Source organism: Scardinius erythrophthalmus (genome assembly GCF_964197995.2).
Source record: "Scardinius erythrophthalmus genome assembly, chromosome: 19".
NCBI lineage: Eukaryota > Metazoa > Chordata > Actinopteri > Cypriniformes > Leuciscidae > Scardinius > Scardinius erythrophthalmus.
Genome location: NC_138239.1, coordinates 7,690,654 through 7,718,135, shown reverse-complemented (window position 1 = coordinate 7,718,135; position 27,482 = coordinate 7,690,654). Strand labels below are relative to the sequence as shown.

At 40.0% G+C, this 27,482-nt stretch overlaps 1 protein-coding gene across 1 annotated transcript in view; it reads right to left on the bottom strand.

The window, feature by feature from the left end:
* kif26ab (kinesin family member 26Ab) overlaps positions 1-27,482 on the bottom strand; it is a gene marked incomplete at its 5' end in the record, with an annotated part of 95,459 nt that overhangs the window by 27,233 nt on the left and 40,744 nt on the right. The window contains one exon of the mRNA XM_081393954.1: positions 23,341-23,507. Within this exon, the coding sequence (XP_081250080.1) occupies positions 23,341-23,507 (167 nt within the window). The remainder of the gene's footprint in view (positions 1-23,340; positions 23,508-27,482) is intronic.

Below are 27,482 nucleotides of genomic sequence, written 5' to 3'. Positions count from 1 at the left end.
TTAGTATGTGCTGCATGCTTGTATCTCTCTCTCTCTCTGTGTGTGTGTTTATCTGCTTTAGGTGTTTTGTATGTGTGGAGGATAATGAGTATCTGTTGTTTTATGTGTGTGATTTAAATAATTAAATAATAAATAGATTTTTTTTTTGTTACAATAAATAAATAAATATTTATTATTTGCTGTAAGGATATTCAGATTTTTTATTGGATTTTTTTTTTTTTTTTTTTTTTTGACAGTGCATAATGTGTGTGTATCTGCCTTAGGTTTTTCAAATGTGTGTGGAGGTGAATGTTTATTGTTTTATGAGTGTGGTTAAAAAATGATCTAGTAATCTAAAATAAAATGTTGTTAGCTGGTTTCCAAGGTGTTCTGGGCGCTAGAGTATTGAACAATGTCAAGTTCCTCAAATGTAAGTGTATGGGTTTTTTCCCCCGCTCGTTTTATTGTCTGCTAGTCACAAGTTTGATTCGCTTAGAACAGTAATAGCACACTTCTCTTCAGCAAGCCGCACAATTTGAGGTACATTCATGCCTGGACCACAAACAATATGGGAGGAATTGCACGCCGAAGGTTAATACTGAGCATTAGGTGTTTGTTCAAATTAGCCTTAGCGAGCGCCGCTAACAAAAGGAGAATACAGGGCGAGAGGAAGTGTGTTTGTACACGTCCTGCACCTGTGTTTCAGTGTGTGCTGAAAATCTCATTAAGTGTTTGCATTGTGACAAACATAATTGCTCTGACGGGTGGGATGAAGCTATTAATTATCACGAACGTGAAATAAGCACACAGCATATGCTAGGTGTGGCGTAGGCGAGCTTAGTGTGTTTAGGTGTAGAGGCGAAAAAATTAAACATCTATGAGCGACCACCACTTTAAAATCATATTCCAGACACATACAGTGCTTAGAGATGCCCTTGGCCTGTGGGTAAGGGCAAGATGGGGGGAAAGCAGCAGCTGTAACAAGTCTAAGCTCTTTATGTGAGAGAGATCTATTCCCTAAACTGCTAATTTGAGCTGAGGAACAGGAGTGAGACAGAGAGAGAGAGAAGAGGAGAGACAATGTTTGAAAGAGACTAATTTTCCGTCGGTCTGTAGCACGGCTCGCACACCACCGCCCCCCCTAACACACTGCCCTACATATCTACAGCAAACTCAGACTCCCACTGCTAGCCAAGAGACGGGTACAATCAAAGCTCCCAAGGTGCACAGAATAGAGGACTGGAATTATGTACTCTGATGATGCTTTAAAAGGAAAATCTGTCTTGCTGGAAAGATGTTCTTTGGCTTAAAAAAAAAAAAAAAAGAAACAGTGGTGCAGACAGCAAACGACAAAATGCTCTAATTTATATATATATATATATATATATATATATATATATATATATATATATATATATATATATATATATATATATATATATATATATATATATATATATATATATATATATATATATATATACATATATATATATATATATATATATATATATATATACATGTATACACACTCGAGATGCACCAATACTAAATTTCTCCGCCGATCCTGAAAGCCAAATATTCAGAATGATATCTGCCGATAGTTTGATTTTCTCAAGGAAAATCTCCCAAATAATGCTGCAAACTATACAGGGAACCCTCTCATTTGGTATGTTACTGTAATATTAGAGGTTAAAATGAACAACAGAGCTATTATAATTGACTGCTATTTATTTTCAGATATAATAATTACACTCAAATAAAAACTGAAATGTTTGTATACAACTCAAACATATAATTAACAAAACTTAACTTAAATTAAATTAACGAACTGTGAACATTGGATAACCTTCCTGAGGTAAATGCAACATTAAAGCTGTTTTATTGACATCTTTCCAGGGTTGAAACACTGATTGAGCGATTACATGAGACAGGATTCATTTCTGTAAGTTGTACTGTACAGTATCTTTCAACATACCTTCTGATGTTCATGCATGTTTTTTCAAGCTATAACTTGTATTAAAGTGGAAGACAAGTCTTGCGCTCTGCACTGCCGCTTGAACTGAGGTGCTACAGCGATCTGTCACGTCACATTTAAACCCTCAAAACATAAATTGTTGTTGTTTGTGGGAAATATGAGAATGTTTCTTATCAGAAGTAACAAAGCACAAAGCTCTTTGCGATTATTGGATGGGAGGCACGCTGCAAATAATTTGGTGTAGGGAAAAACCATGGACCTTCAACTGATTCATAGGGGCAAGAGCATGCACCATACTATATTTTGATCTTTATTTGAATTAATCAGTATTTAAAATGATAACAGTACTCATTATTTTTTATTTATGATGGTATTGAGTGATTGAGTGATACAAAACATTTGAAAGTAATTCCATGGTGCATGACATCTTGTCCCAATACTTAAGAATCAGTGAAAGGCAAGATAGATCGGGTTCTCCGATGTTCCTCTACAAATAGCATGGAAACATGCAAATGGCTAAAATAAATGGGATACATGGTTGTCAAGCAACATAAAAGGTGCTTTGAGCTTTTGTTGAAATCAGAATGGAATTGAGTGTGTGTGGATGTAGGGTTGCGGGCTGAGGAAGGGGATTTTGAGAGTGTGTGGATGTGTGAACCAATGCACGTATCATGCCTGGCTTGCTTATGTTCTGTTGTGAGAGCCAAAGCATTTGGCTGTTTGTCAATAATCTTTGCAGTCTGTCTGCCTTTCAGCTTTTGTTAAATTAGAAAGAGGAATTCCTCAAGCTGACCGAGTCATTAGCCTCGAGAGCCATTAGCTTGTTTGTAGAGATTTCAGTCTGTCTCTCTCTTGTCCAGATAGCCTTTGTAGCTAATTGCTATGTTGGCCCTATTTACCATCCCTGACATTTTCTTTTATAAGTAACAAGGTCTTTTTTTTCTCTTGACAAAGGATAACAAAGCTCCGGATGCTATGGATCACCGTGAATGATTTCAGACTACATTACCAACGTTTCCATACCGATATCTCCAACTATCATTCATCACTGTAAGATCAGCAGGTTGTTTACAGCAAACACATGTGCTTTTGATTCTTGTACAGCTTCTATGAGTTTTCAAACTACACTGCTCTGGGATCAATTAAGACTGTGCTTTTAATATCTATCAGATAGTACTTGTGCGTTAGAAAGATTAAGAAATAATCAAATAGTATTCCATAAACTCCAATTATCAATGATAAACGATTCTATACTAGATCAATTTGCCAGCTTGGAATGATCTTCATTTTGAAACCAGAGCCAAAACATATTTAGTATGTGGATAAGTACTGGGAAAACAAAAAATAATATCCAGTAGAACAGGTTATAGTCAGACAATGTTCTTCTCTTTTATCAATGAAGGTGCATTAACCCATTAATCACTTACTGAAGCATGTGCCAATCAAAGCTTCACCATTTAACCTCTTCCTGTGATTAAGATATTATGACATCACTTCATGGGCATCGAAAGATGATGTCATCCACTTTTACCCACAGCCACTGGCCTGAAACAAGATTTAGTAGTCAGGTCAAGAGGCTGAGAGTAGAAACCCATGTGTCAGAGAGAGCTTTCAGCGTACAACAAGATTCATCTAGCTATTGCAACAGTTTACAGTACAGTAAAAGAGTGTATATGTGTATGTAGAGATTAGTCAGGCTCTTAAAAATAATAATGTTTTCTCATTTAAAAGCCCAAACTAATCTGACTTTTGTTCTTGCAAAAAGGAAATGTTTAGCAGGATGTTCAAGATGCTCTTTTCCATACAATGGAAGTGAATGGTGACCATGACTGTCTCTGGTCCCTAACCACTTCCATCGCATGGAAAAAAAGCAACAAGGACATTGTCTTAAACATATCCATTTGTGTTTAACACAAGAAAGCGAGTCATTAGAGATTTAGTCTTGTGTAGCCAGACCTTCAGACTGACAGCAGAAGGTATGGACTTCATCACAGCTTTCATTGGCCAAGGACCGCCCAAGAGGACATTTGACTGACATGCAACGCAATCACAGTTCGTTTTGTTCCGCATCATGTTTAGGGGAGTGAAAATGTAAGTCGTAGTCCCTACAGACCGGCTTCTAATAAATTAATTATAAATCTAATCAATTATATATTCAAGAACGTTGTACAAGTTTACTGCAACAATGGAGCCTCAAATTTCACATACTTTAGGAAATCCAGTGTTTAGTTGATTCTGGTATGCGCTCATTGTCACAGCTGTAAACATAATGGCTTTCTTCTACCATGAAGGGGGTTTTTTCTACCCTTTTCGGCTTTGTTTTCAGGCAGACTGTTAAAGAACGTGACACACATCTCCTGGACAATCCTGTAGAATTCAACCAACCAGATGACAACTTCGAAAATCCTGAAGTGTTTCCAGTTAAGTGCTCCATATGCATCAGACGTTCAGCCAACGGTCCGTGGCTGAGACTATCAGAGTTTGGAACAATGAGAGAATGTTAATTTTTGGGTGAACTCTCCCTACAGTCTCTCACACTTTCTTTAATATTCACCTAATATTTAATACCGTTTAAAAGTTTCTCCTAGCCATAATAAGAACCATACATGCAACATAAGATATGTGAACAGGATTTCTTTAAATAACCAAAGACATATGGAGTTGGTTATACAAGTAACCTGGAGTCTTAAGTTTCTTTCCCACGGAAGTAAGAAACGTGTTCTGACAGAAGCAAATCCAGAAGGAGTATGTGAGAAAGTTTTGTGTTGGTCCACAGCTGCACATTGACTGAAATTATCAATCATTTGTATATTTTCTGCAGAATACTCTCTCACATTATGCTTTAGTGCTAAAGAGGGTTGAATCACAAGTACAAAGCAAAAATCTCTGTCTGCAGAAGACGTGTACAAAAGTAAGATAAGAATATTATAAATCTCATTCATTGGAATAATTAGATGGACGGGATGGTATGGATATTCTTTTTTTATGAGCAGTAGGAGGGGGGCTCTCAACCTCCATTACTAAACACTTCCTTGGAGCACTTATGACCTGAGGCTTCAGTCACCCGGTAACATTATCCCTCATTAAAACAGAGTGTACATGAGAGCATGCTGTGTGATATCTGTAAAATTGTAGCATTATGTCAATACAGAAATCACCACAGGGCAGCTTTGGCTGTTCATTGAGCTACTACTGTAAAATATAGCCTAATCATAATGCAGTGTAGCTCATAATTATAATAAGTCACTGAAATGCGTAAAGTGATGGGCTACTGTGTTATTGCAATGCAGTGTAAATGAGATCAAATGCACTCTAGAGTTACTAAGGCTCAATCCCAATTCACCCCTTGCCCCTACCCCTTGGCCCTACCCCTCTGTTTTGCGCGTTCCCGTGAAGGGGTAGGGTTGTCTCGATTCTCTTTTGGTTGGAGGGGTAGGGGTAGGGGTAGGGGTAGGGGGAAGGGCCAGATAGCCCTTGAAACTAAGATTTTTTGGGACCACACTTCAAACGAAGGATAAATGTCCCTGCATACACCGGCTACAGAGGCAACATGACTGCCAATAATCATTTAATTTATGTCACATTCAATCTTGTGTTCATATTTACGGTCATGTTATTCAAATAAACGGTTGCAAAAAATCGCTAAAGTTCGTTAACAATATGACGCATGTAAAAAGCAAAAGTTTGAAGCGAAGTGGACGCGCGAATGAGGCGAATTCGCGTCCACCGCGCCGCGCTAAACGCCTCATTCGCGTCGCAAGACCTCCAGACGCGTGTAAACGCGTCTTAACATTGAAATCACTCACGCCAGACGCTCTATTCGCGTTTGGTGTGAACGCAGCATTAGGCGTCGAAGATATCGTCATCTCCGTTGTTTTCTGCGAACTTCAGAAGAAAAATAGCTGTAACTCTCGCAAGACTACAGCTGACGACGGCATTTTGGAAGTTTGTGATAAACATTGGCGCATCTCAAGCGCTAGAAACGACGTATAATGACGTGTAACGGTGTAGTAGTGGTGTCCCATTTCTTAGGGGAATATTTTCACCCCTACACCTTGCCACTCTGTTTCAAGGGGCAAGGGTAAGGGGTAGGCGAAGGGGTATAAAATAGAATTGGGATTGGGCCTTAGTCCTTAGCCTTGTGGAAAGAATATATGCTATAAAAACTGGCCTGGTCACGGTCATTAAATGAAGTTTTATGTAACAAAGTTCGGGAGGAGCATGTTCAGGTAATCATCCAATCAGCACAAGAAATAGCCAGTATAAATAAAGCCTTCCCTTGCCTCCTGTCTCATGACTATTTCTCAGCATCCCGCCACCAACCCATCACCTCACATTCAGCTGGGTCTGCTCATAGATACCTATGATCTATACATTTATAGGGGGGAGTACTCTGGGGTCGGGCTGAATTCCGAGCTCGGAGCCCTCCCCCTGGACAGCAAACCAAATACGCATTTTAATATTACATCAGATTTCATTAACATGTGAACTCGTGAAATACATTTAGAGTTCAGGTTGATTGGGACACTTTTTCCAAGTCATCTCAATGTCAAAAAGTGCCCTATTAGAAATTATAAAACTATAGAAATTATTTTTACAACATGGCAAAAATATATCCATAGATATTAATTTGTAAATAAAACAAAAAATCCCAGAATATCAATGTTTCCAACATATGAAAAGTCCACCAAGATTAAAAGAAAATGATCCACGCAACACTAAAAGATTCAAAGAGGCAAAAAGTGAAGAGAGAGAGAGAGAGAGAGAGAGAGAGAGAGAGAGAGAGAGAGATTGCTGTGTGAGAGTGTGAAAAAGTAGGGACAAAGGACAATGTGGAAGGAGAATAAAAAGCATAAAATTGCATCAAACGTGTTGAGAGCAAGAGAGAGGCTTATATGGTGAGACAGAAGTATAGAGGAAGGGAGGGGAGGTTGAGTATGAGACACAGAGGTGAAAAACCAGAGAGCCAAAAATCAGAAAATGAGATGGAAATTAAAAAAGAAAGAGGGTGAGGACCTCTCGAGAGTGAAGAGAGACAGAACACATCCAGAAAGTGTGTGTGTGAGAGAGAGAGAGAGAGAGAGAGAGAGAGAGAGAGAGAGAGAGAGAGAGAGAGAGAGAGAGAGAGAGAGAGAGAGAGAGAGAGAGAGAGAGAGAGAGAGAGAGAGAGAGAGAGAGAGAGAGAGAGAGAGAGAGAGAGAGAGAGAGAGAGAGAGAGAGAGATCATCTCAAAGGTAGATAGCTTGAGTGCTCGAGTGATCAGTCTGGTCTTTGTGTTTTGGCTGGGAGCCAGTCAGCGGCTGTCTGAACGGAGGTAAATCATTTTGAGCCCAAGAGTAGCACACTGAAAAATGATCGCTCAAGTCGGCCCGGGCTCAGCTAGGGATTGTCTCGTTCCCTCAGTGGGCCAAGGGTGGAAATCCCCAGCCAGACCCAAATAAATGAAGCAGTCTGAAAACGTTCTAATTAAAAAGAAAAAGGACAAGAAAATCCCCAGGAATTACCGAATTGGGAAATGCGTTGTTTCTTTAGACTGTATGTTTATATTTGCATGTTAATCCCTTTATCTATTTTATGCAAAGTAATTGGAAGAACCATTGCATTGTGTGAATTGTGTGAACCAACTAGCTGGCTGACTTGTTCAAATGTCCTTAAAAGCATTAAAGCAAATAGTAGAAAGTAGTTTGAAAGCTCTGACCACTCTGGGCTTTTCTCAAAATTGAAGGAGTTCTCATGCACACTGGTATTTTGCAAACCTCTTTCCCTAAACCAACCTAAACTGGTTTGTTCATCTACGTTGGTCTCCCAGCCTGGTCAGGCTACTCTGTTGGCTGGTTTCAGGGGGGGTTTGGGCCCTTTTCAGCTGGTCACAGTTAAACATCAGCTTGGCCAATCTGGTAAGATTCAACTCTATTTAACAGACGGACCAAACTCTGGTCAAATAAAAAAAATGTTCATACATATGCAGACCTTAGTACCAATCCCAGTTTAACCTATCTGTCTGTAGTTTTGTTAGCTTGTTTGTGTGTGTTTGGTTAGGGTTAAATCGAGAGTATACTTCCCTTGCCTTTCCAGATTATGGACAGTTCACAAGACATCATTTTCGCCATTAGCACAGTTCACTAATGTCCACGCCCAGCTCTATATTTGTGTCTGCGTGGACTTGTGTGCTCAACTGTGCACGAGTAGAAGCATTTCACATTACATTAAGTAAAATTAAGCGTTAGCTTTTGGTCAAAAGTAATGTCCCAATGTTTAACTAGTAGTCTACTCTACAAGACTAGACTGTCATCCAATATGCTCTATTTAGCAAACATGTTCTTTTTATTAAGTGTTTACTCTAGGTTTACGGGCTATTGTGCATTGACTAGCATGCTTGGCTAGCAGATAGGTGCTAACGCTACAGTTCCTGCTTCCTGTGCTAGTTTTGTGGCTCATAAAACAGTAAAATAAAAATCAAAGTACCACCAAACATGTCCACAAAGTCAAGCCTATCACCTCCATTAATACCAACAGCAAAGAAAAGAGAGCACAATTCTGTTTACAGTGCATGAAAAAAGGCCGCTAAAGCATTTTGAAGAGGGGCGAGCGAGTGAACGAGAGATGCATTGTTGTCTTTTTGCTGTTCCTAAATTACCCCCTCAATAGCATCCCTGAACAGACAGGATGTGTAGCTAATCCAGGCTTGGCTTGTTGTGACTTAGCCACGGTGGGGAGGCAGAACAGAAGCCATAAACGTGGCCAAGATTTTTTTTATTTAATGAGTTGCAGCATTCAATCCCGAGCCCCTAGAGAAAAAGCTCTGGAAAGCCACAAATTGAAGATAGTAATGGGGTTGTCATTTTTTGAAGATATTCTCTTTTTATTCATGCGAGGTGTAGCCTGGTTGCTCTTCCGGAGTTTGTTTAAAAGCACAGCAAGCTAACGTTTAAGGAAGATCAATTCCATTTTAGCAGAAAACTGACAGATAACCAAGACTCTCTCGCGTCTCTCTCGCGCACTCTCTCTCTCTCTCCCTGTTTACAAAGATTACCATCTACTTTCATCTCATCCGTGATACATCTCTCTATCTCTCCTCTTTGCACCGCCGGGATTTGTTCTACAGGTAGACAACCCGCAGCATCAGGTTTCACTAAAAGGGTGTTGAGGAAAAGGAATTTAATTACAGGACAAGTGTGTGGAATGGGATAATGCTGCCTACACACGCTACAAAAAGCGCAACCCAAGTAAAGAAGGAGTCGGTGAAACTAGCTGACACCGCAAGATCCGATCAGACACTTGACCAGACGTGCTCTTGACCAGGACCTTGAACTATGCTTGCGTGATTAAGATGTTTCAGCCATTTCAGACCTAAAACTAATTGCTTATAACTGACTTTTACAAATTACGGTCACATTGCCCACTAGGTACAAACAGAAGCTTTGCAATGTCGGGTGGCCGAGTCAACAAGAGCATCCTACCGCTCCACCTTGCCTTAGCTCTCATTCATTAATCACTGTCTGGCAGGGAGGACACCTAACGCTTATTTATTTGCACTCTTTTACTCTGAGGCTATTACAACAAACAACCCCAGAGGCTGCTGGGAATATCTGTGCATGATTAATCAGAGAAAGCCAGGAACATCAGGGTTTAGAAATGAAGAGGGGAAAGAGAGAGAAAGAAAGAAGTGACCATGGAAGGTTAGAGGATAGGGGAAAAAACAGATGTTCAGGAAACAGGGGTGCGGAGCGAAGGTTGTCTTTTGATTGTTGTGGGCTCAAGTTGACAATATGGAAGCAAAGGGAGTTGTGGCCATCTCCCAGTGTATTAAATTTATATGAATTATGGTGTTTTGCAATGTGGGTATTTTTTGATGATAATTAAATTTCACCATGCAAAGAATGCAGATTATTTAAAATGTCCCATCTGCGTTTGATTTATAAATAATTAAACCATAAAGTGTGTCTATATGGGACTTTTTGTGTGCACTGCAGCAACAATCAGGTTTTGATCAGTTTCTAGACCTCAAGAGAAAGAAACAGTTATGAATGTCAAACTGAAAAGATGCATTAACAATGTAAAAATTTAAAAAAGATAATTGCACATGCAAAGCATAACTTTGACAACCCTAGTAAAAAAATTATTTGGGTAAAGACAGGAGGCAGTGTAATCACCAAGGGACGTGAACATCCATCTATGCCATTTACATAATACATCCCATTCAAAAATGCAATAAATATGTCAATAGTCAATAGTCTTTATTGACTAATGATCATGTTGTCATAGACAGAAAGACGGATGCTTCCCTAACCATACAAGATGAGAACCATACAGCTGCTGGGTTTATAAGACTAATAACATCATTCAATTGACTTCATATAGCCACCAATGTATGAGAAGATTATTACATTCAGTGGTGACCTTCACACTGCAATATAATCATTACCATTGCAATGTGCATAGATGCGCTCTTAAACGGCAGGAATGCTATCAATCCATACCATGTGATGCATTATCACAGCTTATAGCCTTGCAACAGACAAAATCCAAGAAACTTGCCATTAAGAAACCCATAGGTTATAGCAATAACCCAAAGTATGTTCATTAATAACAGGCCCTACACATAAGCTTTTATGAGCGCCCTCTGGTGCTAATGCAGGAATTCAGGTTGTTGGTTCTAGCAACTTACTACTGAAATAGAGAGAGAGATAGCGCTAATGGGATTCTCAGCTCTCTGCAAGAGGCTCTCACACATGCTGGGTCATGAACTGATTACAGGCTGTAATCCACTCCATTTCAGACAATCTGCATGCAGAGTAGCTTTCAACAAATAAAAACAGCAGATCAACTCCCTCTCTGTCTCTCACTTGCACTCCACCCCCCTCTTTACCACAAACCTTCACTGCCTTAATGTGCTGTGAAAACAATTTTACATCCTCACAAATAAACATTAATACTCAGTGAACTAAAATGGATAAACTTTAGCCTACTGAGATTACTTTTACAGACCACTTGCCTGAACATTTCCTTGGGCAAGGAACAGCAAGTCAGTGTATGGCTAACATGTAATGGACAATTTTGTTACCTAGGATGCTATGAGCTAACACAAAAAATCTAAGCTTCAACTCGATTCAACAGGCAGACAAAATTTTTCCTGAAATGCTAGGAAAAATGATAGGGGTGGTAAACAAATGCAATGAAAACAATGTTGCATTCCTTACTATTCAATTAACCAAAATGAAGGAAAAAATCAACCCACTGTCCCGTCATATTAGTAGATGTATCATGAACAATTTGGTCCACCCGTTGAATCATGTGCAGGCTAAGCTAACATGCTGTGAGCTAACACGGTTAGCTTACAAGACATAAGCTAAGATTCAACTTTATTCAGCAGGTGAACCAAATTGTTCCTAGAACGCTAACTATCATGGGGCAGCAAAAAAGCATTAGCAAATATCCTGGTAGCAAAATTAAAACCCACGAGTAAAGATGGCGAATTTCAATTTCCTGCCCCAGCTGGGCAACCGCTATAGAGATTCAAAGTAATGCTAACATATTCTGCAAGTATTATAGACATCCTTGAGGCGACATCTGTAGAGAGATTCAGGTTATAGCGTCTCCTCCTTTGACAATAAAACTTTTCTTTATGGAATCAGTAGAATGTGTATAATCAGTAGTGTGTGTTTGTAATGACAAGCAACAGGGATCTCATTAAGTAGTCTGGAATTTTGCTTGAGTTGCGGTAAAACATGCTACATGAATAAGTATGAACTGTGCACTTGGGTGGTATTGGGCTGGGAAATCAGGGGAAGGTTGAACACTAATTAGACATAACGCTGTTTTCATTTTTTTTTTTTTTTTTTTGCTCAGGCTCAAAGCTTAACCGGGTGGATTGTGAGCTGCTGCTTTTGTTCTCTCCAGCCACAACAGAGGATATTCGGGCTGGATGACCTCATGGGAATTTTCAACTTCAACCACATATGCTGTCTGAAAAGACAATAGGTAATAAACCTTTAAATGTATATTCCACTCGGTCTGGTTACACAACTAATAACCTCAGTTGATCTGATCTGTATTCCACAAATCCGGGCAAACCGGAGACCTCTTTAGAAGAGCCGCCGCTTCCCTCTTCTTCCTTATTTACTGTTTTCCCTTGTGAAATGGCTTTCAATTGTTATTTAGGGTTTGTTTTAATCAGCATTCTCGAGAAGTGTAAGCTTTGAGATGACTAATAAGGTGGCGACAGTGACTTGTCTATCATGCTTACTGTGTGAAGTACAGTGCTAAAGCAATTAAGAATCAAACCCTTGTTACGCCGACGCACCGTGGGAAGTCTGAAAGCTGCTACTATATACAGTATATATAGCTATTATATGCAGAGTGCTAGTGTGTAATTCCAGCCACCAAGTTTGTATTTTCAAACAATATACAAGAGATTAACTAGAATCCCAGTTCAAAAAATACTTTCAAAGAACCCGAAGGCCTGCAAACAACCTTACTTTGGCATATAAAGACCCCCAGGCCATAAGGCACTTGGAATTTGACTGATTCGACAGCATTTATTTCCATAGTGTTGCAGCAAACATCAGCTCTCCTACAGGCCCACGTCTATTGAGTCCATAGACATGGATCAGCAGATCCATGCTGTCTGGGGGACTCGCTGATGCCTGCTTCTCTTCCTGTGGTGACTGTGTGCGAGTGGGATGGCTTGGCTTCCTGACACAGCAGTTTTCATGCTTTTCCCTGAGCTGTCACAGACCCCCACTGTATGCATGAAAAACACCAACTGTTTGCAGCTTATATCCCTGTTTATTCAGGAAAAAGGTTTAGGTGGGTGCTATACTACGAACCACTTTGCATAATTGTCCCCAAAACCGGTATTTGTTGCCATGTTCTGTTTCTTCTGTTCTGCCCTGTTTCATGCTTCAAAATTAATATGAGCCCTTTTATACTTGGTATTAATCTATCATATGTGATCCAATAAAAATACAGGATCTGTATGGGTTCCCTCAAACCACCTTTGGACCCATCCAGGGATGTAAACCGCATAGTAAATGCTAATGCACTGTGTCACAATTATATTGTGCATTGTGTCCTACTTGCGTAAAACAACTATTGTGCCAAAATAAGGTGACATAAAGTGATGTACTACCATTAGGGGTCTGTAAGATTTCTTCATATTTTTGAAAGTACCATATGCTCACCAAGGCTGCATTTATTTGATTGAAAATTCAATAAAACAGTAATATTGTGAAATATTATTCAAATTTAAAAGAACTTCTTTTTTATTTTAAAATGTAATTTATTCCTGTGATAGCAAAGCTGATTTTTTCAGCATCATTGCTCCAGTCAAATGATCCTTCAGAAATCAAAAAGATGACCCCAGCCTTTTGAACGGTATAGTGTTTCTCCGCTCGCAACAAAACGGCATATGAGAAACATGCTAATACCAGAAGTAAACAATTTTTTCTTGGCTGACCACTTGTGATCCGATCTTTCAAGACAGATGTCAATACGAGGTGTAAATGGGGTCCAGATGTCTTGCCACTGATCAGTAAACTGAGGTTTGAATGCTGTTGTACCATGTACTGTAAGAACATTTCATCCTGAGAAACAGATGTGTGAAAAACTGTTCACATAGCTGTTGAGGTTTAGATATTTGGTTGTCAATATTGCATAAAAATTAATTGCTGTCACTACACTTCTAAACAGAGTGGGAACATACAGTTAACAGAAATGAATTTGTGTAGAGCAAATGCAGAAAGCTTCAAGATTGTGACATATGAGAGAGAATCCATTGTGATGCTAAACCGCTGACAGTACATTTGTTTCACAAGTGCTTCAAAGGTGAGTCTGCCTCCTTTCAGACAAAACAAAGAAGCTTTAGTGTTCTTCGTGTTTTCTCGAAGGTGATAATCACCACAGTGAGAACTGTTTGGGCTGAGAGACTCACAAAATGGGGGTTATTCACACAACCTGGGGGTGTGTAAAAAGCAGGAAGATCTGGGGAATAATGGAGAGAGTGGGTGGGAGACATTCAGCGGAGGTGGTCGCAGGTTATGGGGAGTGATTTGAAGTGGTGACATCTTGTAAAGGTGTGGGGGGTGGAAACAGGACAGAAGACACAGGACCACCATCTTGACATCAACACTGTGTGCACGGTATAACAAACCATTGCTTGTTGTATCATATTTCAATGTTATTTTGGTCCAGTTACTTTTATATTCTGTATATCTATGTGTTTGTGCATGTATATAATGTTACTAATGCATTGGAAATGGAAAGCATCTCGTTTTTTATTATATACCAGTAAAGCTGAGGGCTATCCTTGGGTTGTATCTATATTTCCTGTGTGTGAATCTCATGAAACTTGTCAAGAACATATTCAGGTCATTTTTCATCCCAAAATCGAAATAACCCCTAATATATATGAAGCCCAAATATAAAATTAACCATATTTTGGGACATCATTTTCATGACACATAAGCACATCTCATCCAATTCTCTTTACCACAATGCAAAAAAAAAAAAAAAATATATCCCATTTCATTTCATTTGTATGGAATTTTACATTTTCCTTTGATTAAAGGGAAAAAATAAAGAATTTTATTCTGAAAAAACAACTATATTACATTAGAGTTCTTAAAAAAAAACGATGACCAATAAAAATTAAAATCCACTTCATAATGCAAAATCCAGGCATCATTTTCTTGATGCCAAATGTAGCTACTTCTCCTTTGATTTTGAGATAAAATGTGACCCAAGCATCTTCTTGTAAGATTCACTCATACCAGAACACTAAATGCAATAGATTAAGAAGGGAAAAGGTGAATTATACACTAAAAAAGGGGGATAAATGCTGTTAAAGAGTGTGTTTGTGGATCAGTCCATTTGAGCACATCAATACTTCAGCCCAGAACCCTGAGGACAGGAAGTGGGCTTGGCTTGAGCAGATCCCCAGGGCTGCTGGCCTAGAGTGATAGATCCATCAACACCTCCATCATCCACCCTTACCACCCAAAACCACAAACCAGAACATCTCACGGCCCACCGCAGGCTCTTCACACCTGGACACTCTGCCCAGAGGGCCCCCCTCCTTCCCAGCCTCCACTTCTCGAGTGCCAGCCTCAGCTGCTCAATGACCATTACACACACACACACACACACACACACACACACACACACACACACACACACACACACACACACACACACACACACACACACACACACACACACACACACACACACTTACAGACAAACTCAAGCTTGACATGTGATTAGGAGTAGAGACCAGCAGCTGGAGGTTCAGCCAGAGTAAATACACGGTAAAACAACAAGGCACATCTCAACACAGCACTGTCAACAAAACTGATTCTATTACAGCTAAAGTCAACGATAAAGGAGAGTGCACTGCTTCTTTAAAAAAATAAAAACTCATGGAGAAGCATTTGCTAAACCCGACTCATTTGAAGAATTTTTCAGACTGAGCCAGTTTAAATACAATTATTTGATTCATTTCAGTCATCACTAAAAATAGTCATATAGAAGTATTTGAACAGCCCAGTTCGTTTGAGAAACAGTGAATTCACTGAACCAGTTGAAAAACGATTCGCTGATTAATTTGATTAATCACTCAAATGTTTTGACAAAAGTTTTGTAGTGAAATAGTTGTGCTTTGCAAACTGGTTCAACTGAATCATTGAAATATTTTCTGCAAGATCCTAAAAATACATCATTACTCAACTTAAGCCAACAATTTTGACGGTAGGCAGAAAGTAATGTGAAGTTTTTCTTATATGGTGACTTACTTCAGTTTCATAGTGCCGCTCGAGTTACTTTCCTCCACAGTCCATGGTTTTCTCTCCCTCCAGCTGTGAGTGTTGGTATGGGGCATTAGTCCGAATCTGCCCACCATGAGTGGATATGTGTGTGGATTCACCTCACTGCCTACCAACTCACTGCATCAATGTTTTCAAAGTCCGCCACGATCAGCCTTGACTGAAGTGCTCCTGTTTCCCGGCTCCCGTCACTCAGCGGCGCAGCAGGGCCCGGCTCCGCTCCAGGGCCCGACCACTCAGCATTAATCTTTTCCCAATTTGTCCCTGTCAGGGATTAGTGCTGTCACTCAAAAACAGCCATCCACATGGATCATTTGCCTGTTTCTTTCTCCTCTGCTGTTCTCCTCTGTGTACTTTATCTCTCCATCTCTCTGCCCCTCCTGGATCTCTTTCTCGCTGTAATCCTCCGCTGTGATGGGTGGCCTACGGAGCCGACGTTATCAGCTTTAGCCGAGAGCTGTTGTGACTGTGTGTAAGAACTCCCAACAACCCCTCTCTTCTCTTTCACTCACCTCTCTACTCTACAGTCAACCATCCCCCATGTCACCATCCCATCGGCTCCATTAGAGCCCCGCCCCCTTGTCCCACCCATCAGAAGACCACTGTCCACATTAGCATTGACACAGCATGTGGGTGGAAAGGTGAATGGCATCCCCCTGTTTACAACTCTTGGGATGCTTTATCATTATTGCCCCACTACAGCAGGAGAAGGAAGCAAATCGTCTGAACAATGAGATTAAACTGATGCATTTATGTACCTAATTGACTTTAAATTGGAACGCACAGTGAGAACTCAAGAATTAGGGGCAATGCTAGTCATAAAGGGTTACCCAAAGGGGTACCAAAATGCATCGTCTGACCTTTCATTACAAGAGGAATAATTGTTAAATATCTACTAACTTATGCGCAGTTAGCCGCTCATGAAAGGTTACTTTAAAGCTTTGTAGTCAATACACATGCAAAACAAATCAAAATACAGGCTAAATGGAAGATATTTAAAGGTGTGTTCAGTAGTTTGGTGCTAATTTAAAAACGTTTAACAAGAAGATGCATCTGAATGTGTACGCTCACATGAGATGAAGACTGGACTCAAAATAGTTTTCTACAAAAAGTGTTTAAAGTGTGTATGGTGTGGGAACACCCTCAATGTATTTTGCCATGTTGAAATCACATGACCTGCTTGTAGAGAATCCTCTTGCTCATTGGCTTTGTAGTTTCTCTTGTAGCATAGTGTTGGTGATGAAAAGAGCGAAAATTAGACAATGGAACATGCTTACTATTGCGCTTTACCAGCAGAGACAACAGGAGAATCAGTCTCCATCATCAAATATCGGTGTAATTAACTCAGAGATGATAATGCTTAACTAGGTAGATAGATATATATTTTCATTTATTAATTTATCATATGCTTTTATCCAAATGGATACATGGAAGCGTGGGGGGGTGCTATTTTATTTAAAGAAATAATTAAAGGATTAAATGGGATTTAATGGCATAAAGAAGAAATAAGAACTGTAAAAGAAGTGCTAGGTCAAATTATAGCCTATATAGTTGTGAAGTTGTCTATTTGCAAATAATATTTTATTTAAAAATATGCACACATTCACTCCTGTTTGTGTATAATGTCAAAAATGGAGAAAAAAATCGTATCTCATTACATTCAGTTATGAATTACGCAATTTAAATGACTGCATTTTCTATTAAAAATGGCGAAATTACATTGAAAGAGTTGAGTGGTTTGCATCACTGTATGTTTCTGTTGATCGTTAAACATATCCATTGTAAAACAGTTGTCAAATATGAAATGTTTAGCTAATTATATCATACCACACACGCACTCTTTCACTGTAAAAACTAAAAGTGGTGATTTGGAATTTACACACATCTTCAGTGAACATTAAGTCCCGCCTTCTTTGATCTGATTGGCCATCATTTTGACACTGACGAGAGTGGCAGATCAGCCTAAAAATGTACATTTTTAAACTGTCTGCCATCCTAACAACAAAACAGTGGTAGGCGCTGAGGGAGACAAGTCTCCCCCTCAAAAATTGGAAATGGTCATATCGTCTCCCTCAATGCCTATGGTCGTTACAGCCCTGGTAGATTATAAGAATGTAAATCTATTTTGGACTTAATCTATAAAGGATATGATGTTATGTCAGTGATTAAATAATAATTTAAAATGTTAAAATGTACTTTTCTAGTTGGAACAACTGTGAACTAGTGTATAGGAAAGCAATTCAGATGTGTCACAAGAAAGAATGTCATTTCGTAGTTCATGTGGGCTAATGTCTCCCTTCCTTGTATCTTCAACTGGCAATGATGTTTATTGAAGCCACAACATAAACATCCCATGAATTAACTTCCCTTTGTTTCTATGGTTACTCCTTAAGACCAGCGCAACAAAGCACTTTGTCTGGTGAAAGTCTGGATTGTTGTTCAAGTAATTACAGTGGAATGTTTACTTCAATCATAGTCATTACTGTTTAAGCTCACCTGGACAGGCAACTAAAAATGAGTGCTAGGCCATAAAAAATGTTTAACTGTGTGTGCTCAATACCACTGCAAGTCCACATACCACCAAACAGCTGTGCCTCTTACATGCTGACCAGCATACATGCATGTACAAACATATACCCTCCGTTTACACACCTTGAAATTGCAACCCTAAACTTGGACTGGGTGGTCAACTAATGAGTTGTGTCAGCACTTTAAAAGGAATTAATTTTAGCACTACTTCAGCATCACACAATGTCTATATTGCATGTGAATAAGCATAATATGTAGACAGTGAAATCACAGAGCTTATAAGGCAGGAACAGTCTTGTCACATCACAATGCACCACTCACTTCCAGTGTAGACACATTGTAACAGGTACTGTTAGACTATTAGCCTGCTAAAGCACAGCATGCTATCAGCATGCTACAACCCTCTCCGAGGAGGGCTTTTGTCACAAATTCGCAACCTTCAACAATACATTTGTTACAGTTAAAGCCATTATACTCTGTATGAAATCGTGTCATCCATACACATCAGTGTTTAAAGAACCTTTCAGTTAGACCACTAACCTAAAACTTCAGTGAAAGATTTGTATTCTGCACTTTCCCATTTAAAACCCATGACGCACATTCATACACAGAAACACACACACACACACACACACACACACACACACACACACACACACACACACACACACACACACAAACACCAAGGGCCAGATTTACAGCTTGCGCCAACACAAACCCTCTTTTGGCATTAAAAAACTATTGTCAGAGTTTACTAAAGACACGCAGTGAAAAACTAGCACTGAAAAGGTGTGGACAGGCTCATTTTTGTTGCTGATCTATTTGCATTTGTAGGAGTTTCCCTCTCAGATGCAAAATTTATGGGAGGAGAATATTTATAGAAATCAAGCAAGGTGATTTGCTAAGGTTTGCGCTCGTAAATTTACTGGCATTTGTGCCATTATTTACCGCCCAAAAAAAAGGTAGACTCTAAAGGTAGAGGTAGAAAAGCTAGCTCTTGGTAGATTGCATTGGTCATTATGGAAATGATCTGGCTGCTTCTGTGTTCTTTAATTTGCGTATTGTCAGTACCCACTAAACATTGGACGTCGGATAGACGTGCAGATCATGTCTATATTGGGTCCGTCGGTCCATGACCAATTCTGGACATCTTTTCGACGTCCAAACTAGGTCCACTATTTGGACGTCCAACCATGACCCAACTTGGACGTCATTTTGACGTTCAACATTGGACCTTTGAACTGGGTAATTTTTTGGACGTCATTTGGACGTCTATGACAGGTGCAGGAAATTTACATGATTATTTTTTTTTAACGCAATAAACGCCATTTAAAAAAAAAAAGAGTTTGTTATGTCATTTTGCTGTGTACTGAACCTATTCGCTCCATCCTTGTTTCATGCCAAATCTCTATTTCCTTGTTTAAAATGCGCCGAACCTATTTTTAGCCTAAACGCGATATATCCTCTGGACTAATCAGAATTATCTCACTCTCTCTCGCTCTCTCACCCTCAAATCACTTGCGCGTATCGCGCCAGACCCTCAATTCGCCTCATTCGCTTGTCCGCACCGCGCTAAACGCCTCATTCGCGCATTATCAACATGATTAATACATATTCGAATAGGCCTACAGATTATTTATAATTATTTAAGATCATTTTCCAAAAACTCCATTTGATCGTCTCAGCATCAGGTGATAACTGGAGAGGCGTACAAAGGTGTGCTACTGTAGCTCAAACAGTAGTGCATTGGCGTTTGTAACGCTAAGATCACGAGTTCGATTCCCAGGGAGAAGCAAGAATAAGGTGTGTGTGTGCGCGTGCGTGCGTGCGTGCGTGCGTGCGTGCGTGCGTGCGTGTGTGTGTGTGGCTTTTTTCTTGAGAGCGTTTTGATTGAGCGCACTGGGCGCGATTATTGTTTGGAAAAGACGCACAGTATCTAATAAAACACACGATCCACAGCAAGCCAACCCCGTCTCCTTCCTTCTTCCCACAAACGAACTTTGGACGGACGTCAACATTAGACGTGCGGAAGACGTCGGAAAAAGACGTCATCTAGCGTCACAGTCTGCACCTTCAAGAGGAGCAAAATTGGACGTGCAAAAACGACGTAGAAAATACGTCGTTTCGACCTGTCTATGCGCAGTGGGTAGATCATACACAGAACTTTCCACTCCCATAGGCACTTTTATGGGATTGTGATCTCACGCTAATTTGCCATGTTTAGTAAATCTGGTCCCAAATCTTTTAGCATCCATTGCACATTTTATATCCACGTGGACAGTCGCTCTGATCTCTAGACAGACAAATCTCTCATCCTCATTTTCTTTCTCTTTGTCTCATCCCCTTTGGAGTCAATGGAGCATGTGGCTGTCTAAAACAGTCATATCCTTTTAATCAGTTCTACCCCAATTCCCTCCTAGCAAAAGCTCAGATGATTCATTCACATGACCCTGCACACGATGCTCAGTACCATTTCATCTCGCGGAGCACTGAGTTGGAATAGCCAAGGCATCCTAAAGCTCTGGGAATCTCTTTGGGCCTTGTGTCTGTATTCATTACAGGAGCCAGCTAGTATGTCAATACACTAATCATATGCTCCGCCACTCTGGAGCATATGCCGAGAATGGGGGTTAGGGAAAAGTCAACTTCTAAGCAATGCATCTACTCATCATCCGCTTCTATTTTCTCAATAGATACTCACTAATAAATACAGTGCTGTCTGAATAAAAGAAAGTTAAATCACCATAATATAGCCAAAGATGCCTTACAAAAGGACTGTGGCAGTAGTATGGTTCAGCAATAGTACCAGATCTAATATCATTGAACTTACTGAGTGCCTTTTTCATAGATCAATGTATTTAAAAGGTACTTCAATACCATTATACTGTAGTAGTGTCCGTTTATAATGTAATACCATAATATATATATTTTTGGGGGATGAAAGTTGAAAGGCCTCAAGAAGAACTAAGATAACACATAGATAAGCAGTGAAAGCCATGTGTACATTAACTACACCCAAGAAACATCGTGATTAGATCACTAAAACCATATTCAAAGATGGATTCTGATCACTGCTGTTCTGAAATGTTATTTAAAATGTTTTGGAATTAAATGGATAAGATCATAACACTGAATGGATGATTGGGAACAGATTTACTTTGTCCCCCGTTGCTCTCCTCTCCACTGTGCAACTCTAATTGCACTAATTAACATTTGACTTACAAGAGGATCCAGCCTCCTGCTTGTTGTACAAGCAGTTTAAAGGCCCAGTGCACATAGAACTGCAGGTGCACATAGAACTGCAGGTCTGGATGTTCACTACCAGCTCTTAATTTAAATGTAGAAGTTTGATAATGACTCATTTAGAGGATGCCCCTCATACATTTTTTGGTATGCCTTAAAGCAAGGTATTGCACTAGCATTTCTTATTCTGCATACTCTGATCAGGTCAAACATCTTTGAGGTGAAAGGTATCTGAAAGTCTTAGTAAATTTCTCGGTGGAGCAAGACATGTTATTAAAATAGTAATGGTCTTGTTTTAAAATAAATAGCAATGAATCATTTGCACTTGTTTTACTGCTTAAAACATGCAGTTAAATCAACTAGCCTGACTTCTTATAGAAAACTAACATTGATGCAAACTTATGTCAGACCGCATCTAGTCAAAGTCTCTCAAAACACGCAACAGATTGAGAATATTGAAAATATTAGGATTTTTACCACTCATGCATGTATGAGTGGATTGTCTATGCCATAGTCCCTGATCTAGTGCAGTTATTACATTTCTCTGTCTTTGGTTACTAATTTACTGACTGTTAGCCACATAAAATGAGTGGCTGTTATTAACAAAGTTATGTACAGTTTGTCCTAGTCTTGGAACCAGTATTCCAAGGATAATAGGGTGTCCAAAATGATAACTGACCTCATTCCTAACCATAACAATAAAATTCTTGGCAGGCAATACTATTTGCGATGAAACAAGAGGTGGTACCTGACATGATTTCCTACTTCTTCTGTTCATCCACCCAGGAGTTTAAATTAAGAGACCAAAACAAATCTATTTTCTCTCTCTCTTCCTCATCTTTCTCGTTCTGTGACGCAACAGCCTCCCTGCTATCCGCTTCTTTTGAAATCAACTCCAAAGAAAACAGACAAGCAATTATTAATCAGACTGAAAAAATTAACCTTGTCCAACATGGGGTCACATCTGTCTGTTGTCTCAGAATGACCTGGAAGTGATCGGGCAGGTGGCAGCATCCAAAGCGGATCTAAAACCTCGGCCGCCCTCATTCTCCACAAAGGGAGAGGCCCCTGAACACTCTTTAATGTCCCATGCTGTCACTTGGCTTGAGAAATATGTCAAATGTGTTTTCCAGGAGCATTCCAGAAGCATTCCTGTCACCACCCCTTTCCACATACCAGCGGAATTGAGAATACACTGACTTATAAAAGACTAGAATGCATGTTCCTAAAATCATGCCATCATTTAATTTAGGCAGTGCTCTAGTAGACACTTCGATCCAAAGCAACTTTAAGTACACTTCCTACAGGGACAATTCCCCTGAAGCAACCTAGGGTTAGGTGCCTTTCTCAAGAAAGCTGGTTGCCAGTCTATAGCTACTATGCCAAAGCATAATACACCACATTATACCAAGTCCAAAATCTATAACCTTGACATTATATTCTGAAGGTATAATTCTGAAGTATTTAGTTAAAGGTACACTATGTACAGTAACTTTTAACAGTAACACGCACGGGCGAGTAACGTATGTACGCAATGTCCCGCGAAATCCATCCTGCTAGGTCTAAAATATAAACACTTATAATAGGCTTACCATAGTGAATCAGGGTAAGTTAAAACGTCATTATAAGTCAAAAACGTTTTGGAAGAATAATTGATGTATTGACTCATTATTTAAATGATGTTAATTTTGAACAAAAAAAGTTACATAGTGTACCTTTAATAACAAAGCATTGCTATATATAGATGTTTGAGGATCCATTAAGTGATTTATGGTAAATGTGTTTTCTTACCTGATGAAGAAGGATGCCGCAGGTGAACTGGGATGGTCGGAGGAAGAGGGCATAGCCTGGCCAACCTGAACCTGACTTCTCTGTCTGGAGGGAGTTATGGACACTCTGGAGATGGTGGTGTCTGAAGACCATTCGCTCTGCTCTGCTTGACCCACGAGGCCTTGTGACTGGGGTGGGAAGAAGCAGGATTTATGACGCTTAAAACATTGGAATTCAATAATGAGATACTAAATTATCTAAGGCTAACTTACACTGTTCCAAGAATCCTATGCCTAGGCTACACCTTCTAGAAGAAACAGGCAGCAAGTCTTTACAAGGAGAAAGAGGCAGTTCCCTTACAAATCATGTTTCAAAGGTCACGTATAAAAATGAAGTGGGTAACAATTACTCGCATGCATTTATGATAAAGTACATAATTAGCCACCAGGGAGGAACATTCATCCCTGTACTAAAGGTATGAATAGGGTTTCAATGGGTAGAGATTAGACAGGCGCACAAGAAATGTGAAATCCTTAGCAAGATGCAAGGGTTGTCAATCCAGAAATGGGTCCACCAGGTCTCTCATGACCCAAGGCAATATAGGCACATCTTCCTCTGCACTCGAGAAAGAGGCCAGTTCAAGAAACTAGTCTTCTGTCAGTGGTGTCTCCAATGGTGTCCACACAAAAGCTCAGTGAAGGAATAGCAAGTGGGCGAGTTGAAGTGAACAGAGCATGATTCTAGGAATCAACTATGCATTCTGACATTTGAAATGTTGTTACTTAATTCTTGCATGGAGTCTGTGAGGAATTGCTTTTTCGCAGATATGGAATAGGAATAGAGTTTTAGAGTTCTTTTGCAGCTTGTTAAATATCCCTGCACTGGAAACCATTCATTCAGATACGTTTTCATTATTGTACCAAAGTCACTCTTTGTCTCCGAGGTCTGTGAGTAACTAAGTAGTTAAACCCACAATCAATATGATCTGTCAAGTGCTTGTTTTGAAAGTAGGCAGAGTGCTAAAAGGCTTCAGGTAAGGTTGGGCCATTTCCCAGAGACTACCGTGAGTTAAACACATTGACAACCATGGCTTTAGCGTGGCATGTCAGCTACGTTGTGGTGGTTGTGCATAATGGCTGGATTAGTGTTTGCTCTAGATTCATGTCTGGCAACTAAAATAACATCATTAACAATCTTTTCATGAAGCATATCCCATCCAGTGCGTGATGTGTCGATGCAACTCTGACAGGAGAAATATTTATATAGGATGACATATGAGCTTCATACATCACAAACCTTCAGACACATGGAAGGATTACTCACATGAGGCGGACTACGACAAGTAGCATGCATTTTGAGATGTTTCTAGTTTGCACTTTGTTGAACTGTGACATTTGGTTGAATAATTACTAAAACATACGCTTCAACTTGAGGGATGGGGGATTCTAAACAAAGCAGAGAAAAAATGGATTTGTTTTGTTTGAGTTGTTTATGTCTGTTTATTCAGATGCCTCTGTATTGTGTTTATGTCTATAATTGCTTTCTGTTTAGGGTTGAAATCAATAATTGTTATGTCTGTCAGTTCTGTTGTAGAACTAAATTTGTTTCTGTGAATGTCTACACATACACAATAGCTGTTCCTGCCACTTTTTTATCTGAGCTGCTTTACAGTGTCCAGGTTTTTATGTCTGTGAGAAGTCAGAAAGGGCTCATTTGAACTTAGCATTCATCAACACAAAAAACATGACAATGTCAAAGTCATTTCACAACGCATGGCATTCCGATTTCAGACGAGCCGTGATAAATCAAAACAGCGTCACACTGACAGTGAATGGTGTCTATCTGGACAGGATGGTAATCCCCCCACGTACAGATAAAGAAGAAGCGAGTGTCAGGTTTCACATCAACAGGATGTTTAAGGGGCTACGCATTCGGAGCGATACCGAATTTGGGACTCACAAACACAGACATTAGACACACAATCACGCACACACACACTGAAGCAGCTGTCAAAAAACCCACTATGGGTTTTTGAGGACTTAAGCCCTCCAGTCAAGCTGTTTTCATGAGTGTCAGACACAGAGCACGAGGTGCGCATGCTGTATCCCCAGGTCGGGTCATTAAAGTACAGCTGCAAGAGCTCCTAGCATTCAATAAAATCAGGTATTCTCTTTATGCTACACCCTACACCCAGTAAACACCCCACCAAAATCCTACTACTCGCATCTCCTTTCGAAGGTCTGTGTCTTTCCCTTTCCTTTATAGAAAGAAGCAGCATAAATTCTCTCTCTCTCTCTCTCTTTCTCTGGCTCAGAGGGTGGTAGATCACAGTCTGTTCACGCTGCTTAAGGATTCCTGGTTTTGGCCTCCCAGTAGGCCACTAGGTCATTCCAGCCCATATGAAGCCCACGTGGAAAATCCCACCTCGATATGCTCTAATAATTTTATCTGCCAGCTCGAGCAAAGAGCAATAAAGCTGACAGTAACATGCTTTCAATACAGTTTTTCTTTCTCTTTTTAAAGGTGCTTCTAATCAGATTATATATATTTTTTTCAAATTTAACTGTGCTCATTGCAATGCATTCTGGAAATGTCTTCATTGAAAATGATGAATGCGATACTATCTTAGACTTTGGCCAAAACAAGCTTAAGAGGAAGCAAGAATTAAGCTGACGATTTGGTGCAGCCTACATGTCGGAAGTGTGGCTATGTGTAAAAACATGAAAATTATATAGACTTTCATAAGTGTGGGTCTGAATGTGATTTTTATACCCCTATATAAACAGTTATTATGATGGTAACACATTGATATTATCAGATGGTAATACCATGGTACTTGAATATTGTAACCACTTGTTACCATGGAACATATGTAACCAGTCCTACTCGACCCGCTGCGGCGTGGGAGGTGGGCGCGCGAAAAAGGACGCTAAAGACCGCAGCCTCTAGCGTGCCTCTTGAGGCCAGGGGAGTGAGGTTTACAGCTCTTACTGGCCTACGTCCGTTACACTCACCCCCTAAACCTGACTCCCATCCGGCTTCTGCCACCAAAAGTTACCAGTCCTGCTCGACCTGCTCCGAGCGGGATTCGAACCCTAGTCTCCGGCGTGGAAGGCTGGATAGGGGAGTGGGGTTTACACACACTGGTCTATATTCGTTACACATATCCATGCATCATGGTATTTATCTAAGTAATCCAAAGGACTTAAAAGGAATGCAATGGTATTAACAGAGTAAGTGCTCAAAACACACGCACACATACACACTCACACGTGGTCTGTCTAAGCATTTCAGGCGTATGTTTGAATCTAAACTTGACAGCTGTCAACTTGTTCATCATGTGTTGATGATGAATGCCCTGATTCTGCATCAAAGTGCTCCTTGCCATTTGATGTTTCACTTCTTGCTTTTGAGGAACTCTCACCTGCTTCAAAAGTAGTGATGTATCTTTACCCACTAGAAGAGACATAAAAATCTACTTCACAGAACACAAGGCCCCTCCAAAGACTTCCTGTCAGACTCAGTCCATCTCAAAGGCTTTATCTCCTCCTCTTTCCTCCTGCCGATTGTCATTTTTCCCCACAGAAATCAGATGAATTAAAGCTCTTTGCTCAAGGCTCTGCTGAAGTCCCAGCGCACTGCATGCAATATTGTCATCCCTCCAATCTAATGAAATGAAGGAGCCGTTCCAAATTATACAAGGCACATCTTTGAACTAGGGGGAAACATAGAGCTCAGAGCAAATCCCGTTCATGCACAAACTACATGTGCGAGTGGTGTGTTTGGGTAAGTACCACAAGGCAGACAGCTTCTGTTAGTTTTTCAAGACGTACTGGGCCAGCATTGGGCCAGTTTCTTATCCAAGGCTTTTTGCTTTGTCTGTGCACAAGCACATGCTGGTTGCTAAAAGCTTCTGTGTCAGCTCACTCGCTGGAATAAAAGCACTTGTTGACATTAGTGCAAAAATAAAATGCACTGGCGTCACTATTGCTAATCCCCTTTCGTCAATAGCGGTAACTGTTGGCAGGAACAAAAAGGCTCTATCAAAGGCAACTGCAAAAGATTGTCAACACCACAAAAAGATGTGATATGTATTATAATTAGATACCGCTCTGATGGAGCAGAGACTCTGCATTGGAAGACAGACAGGAATAGTTGAGCTG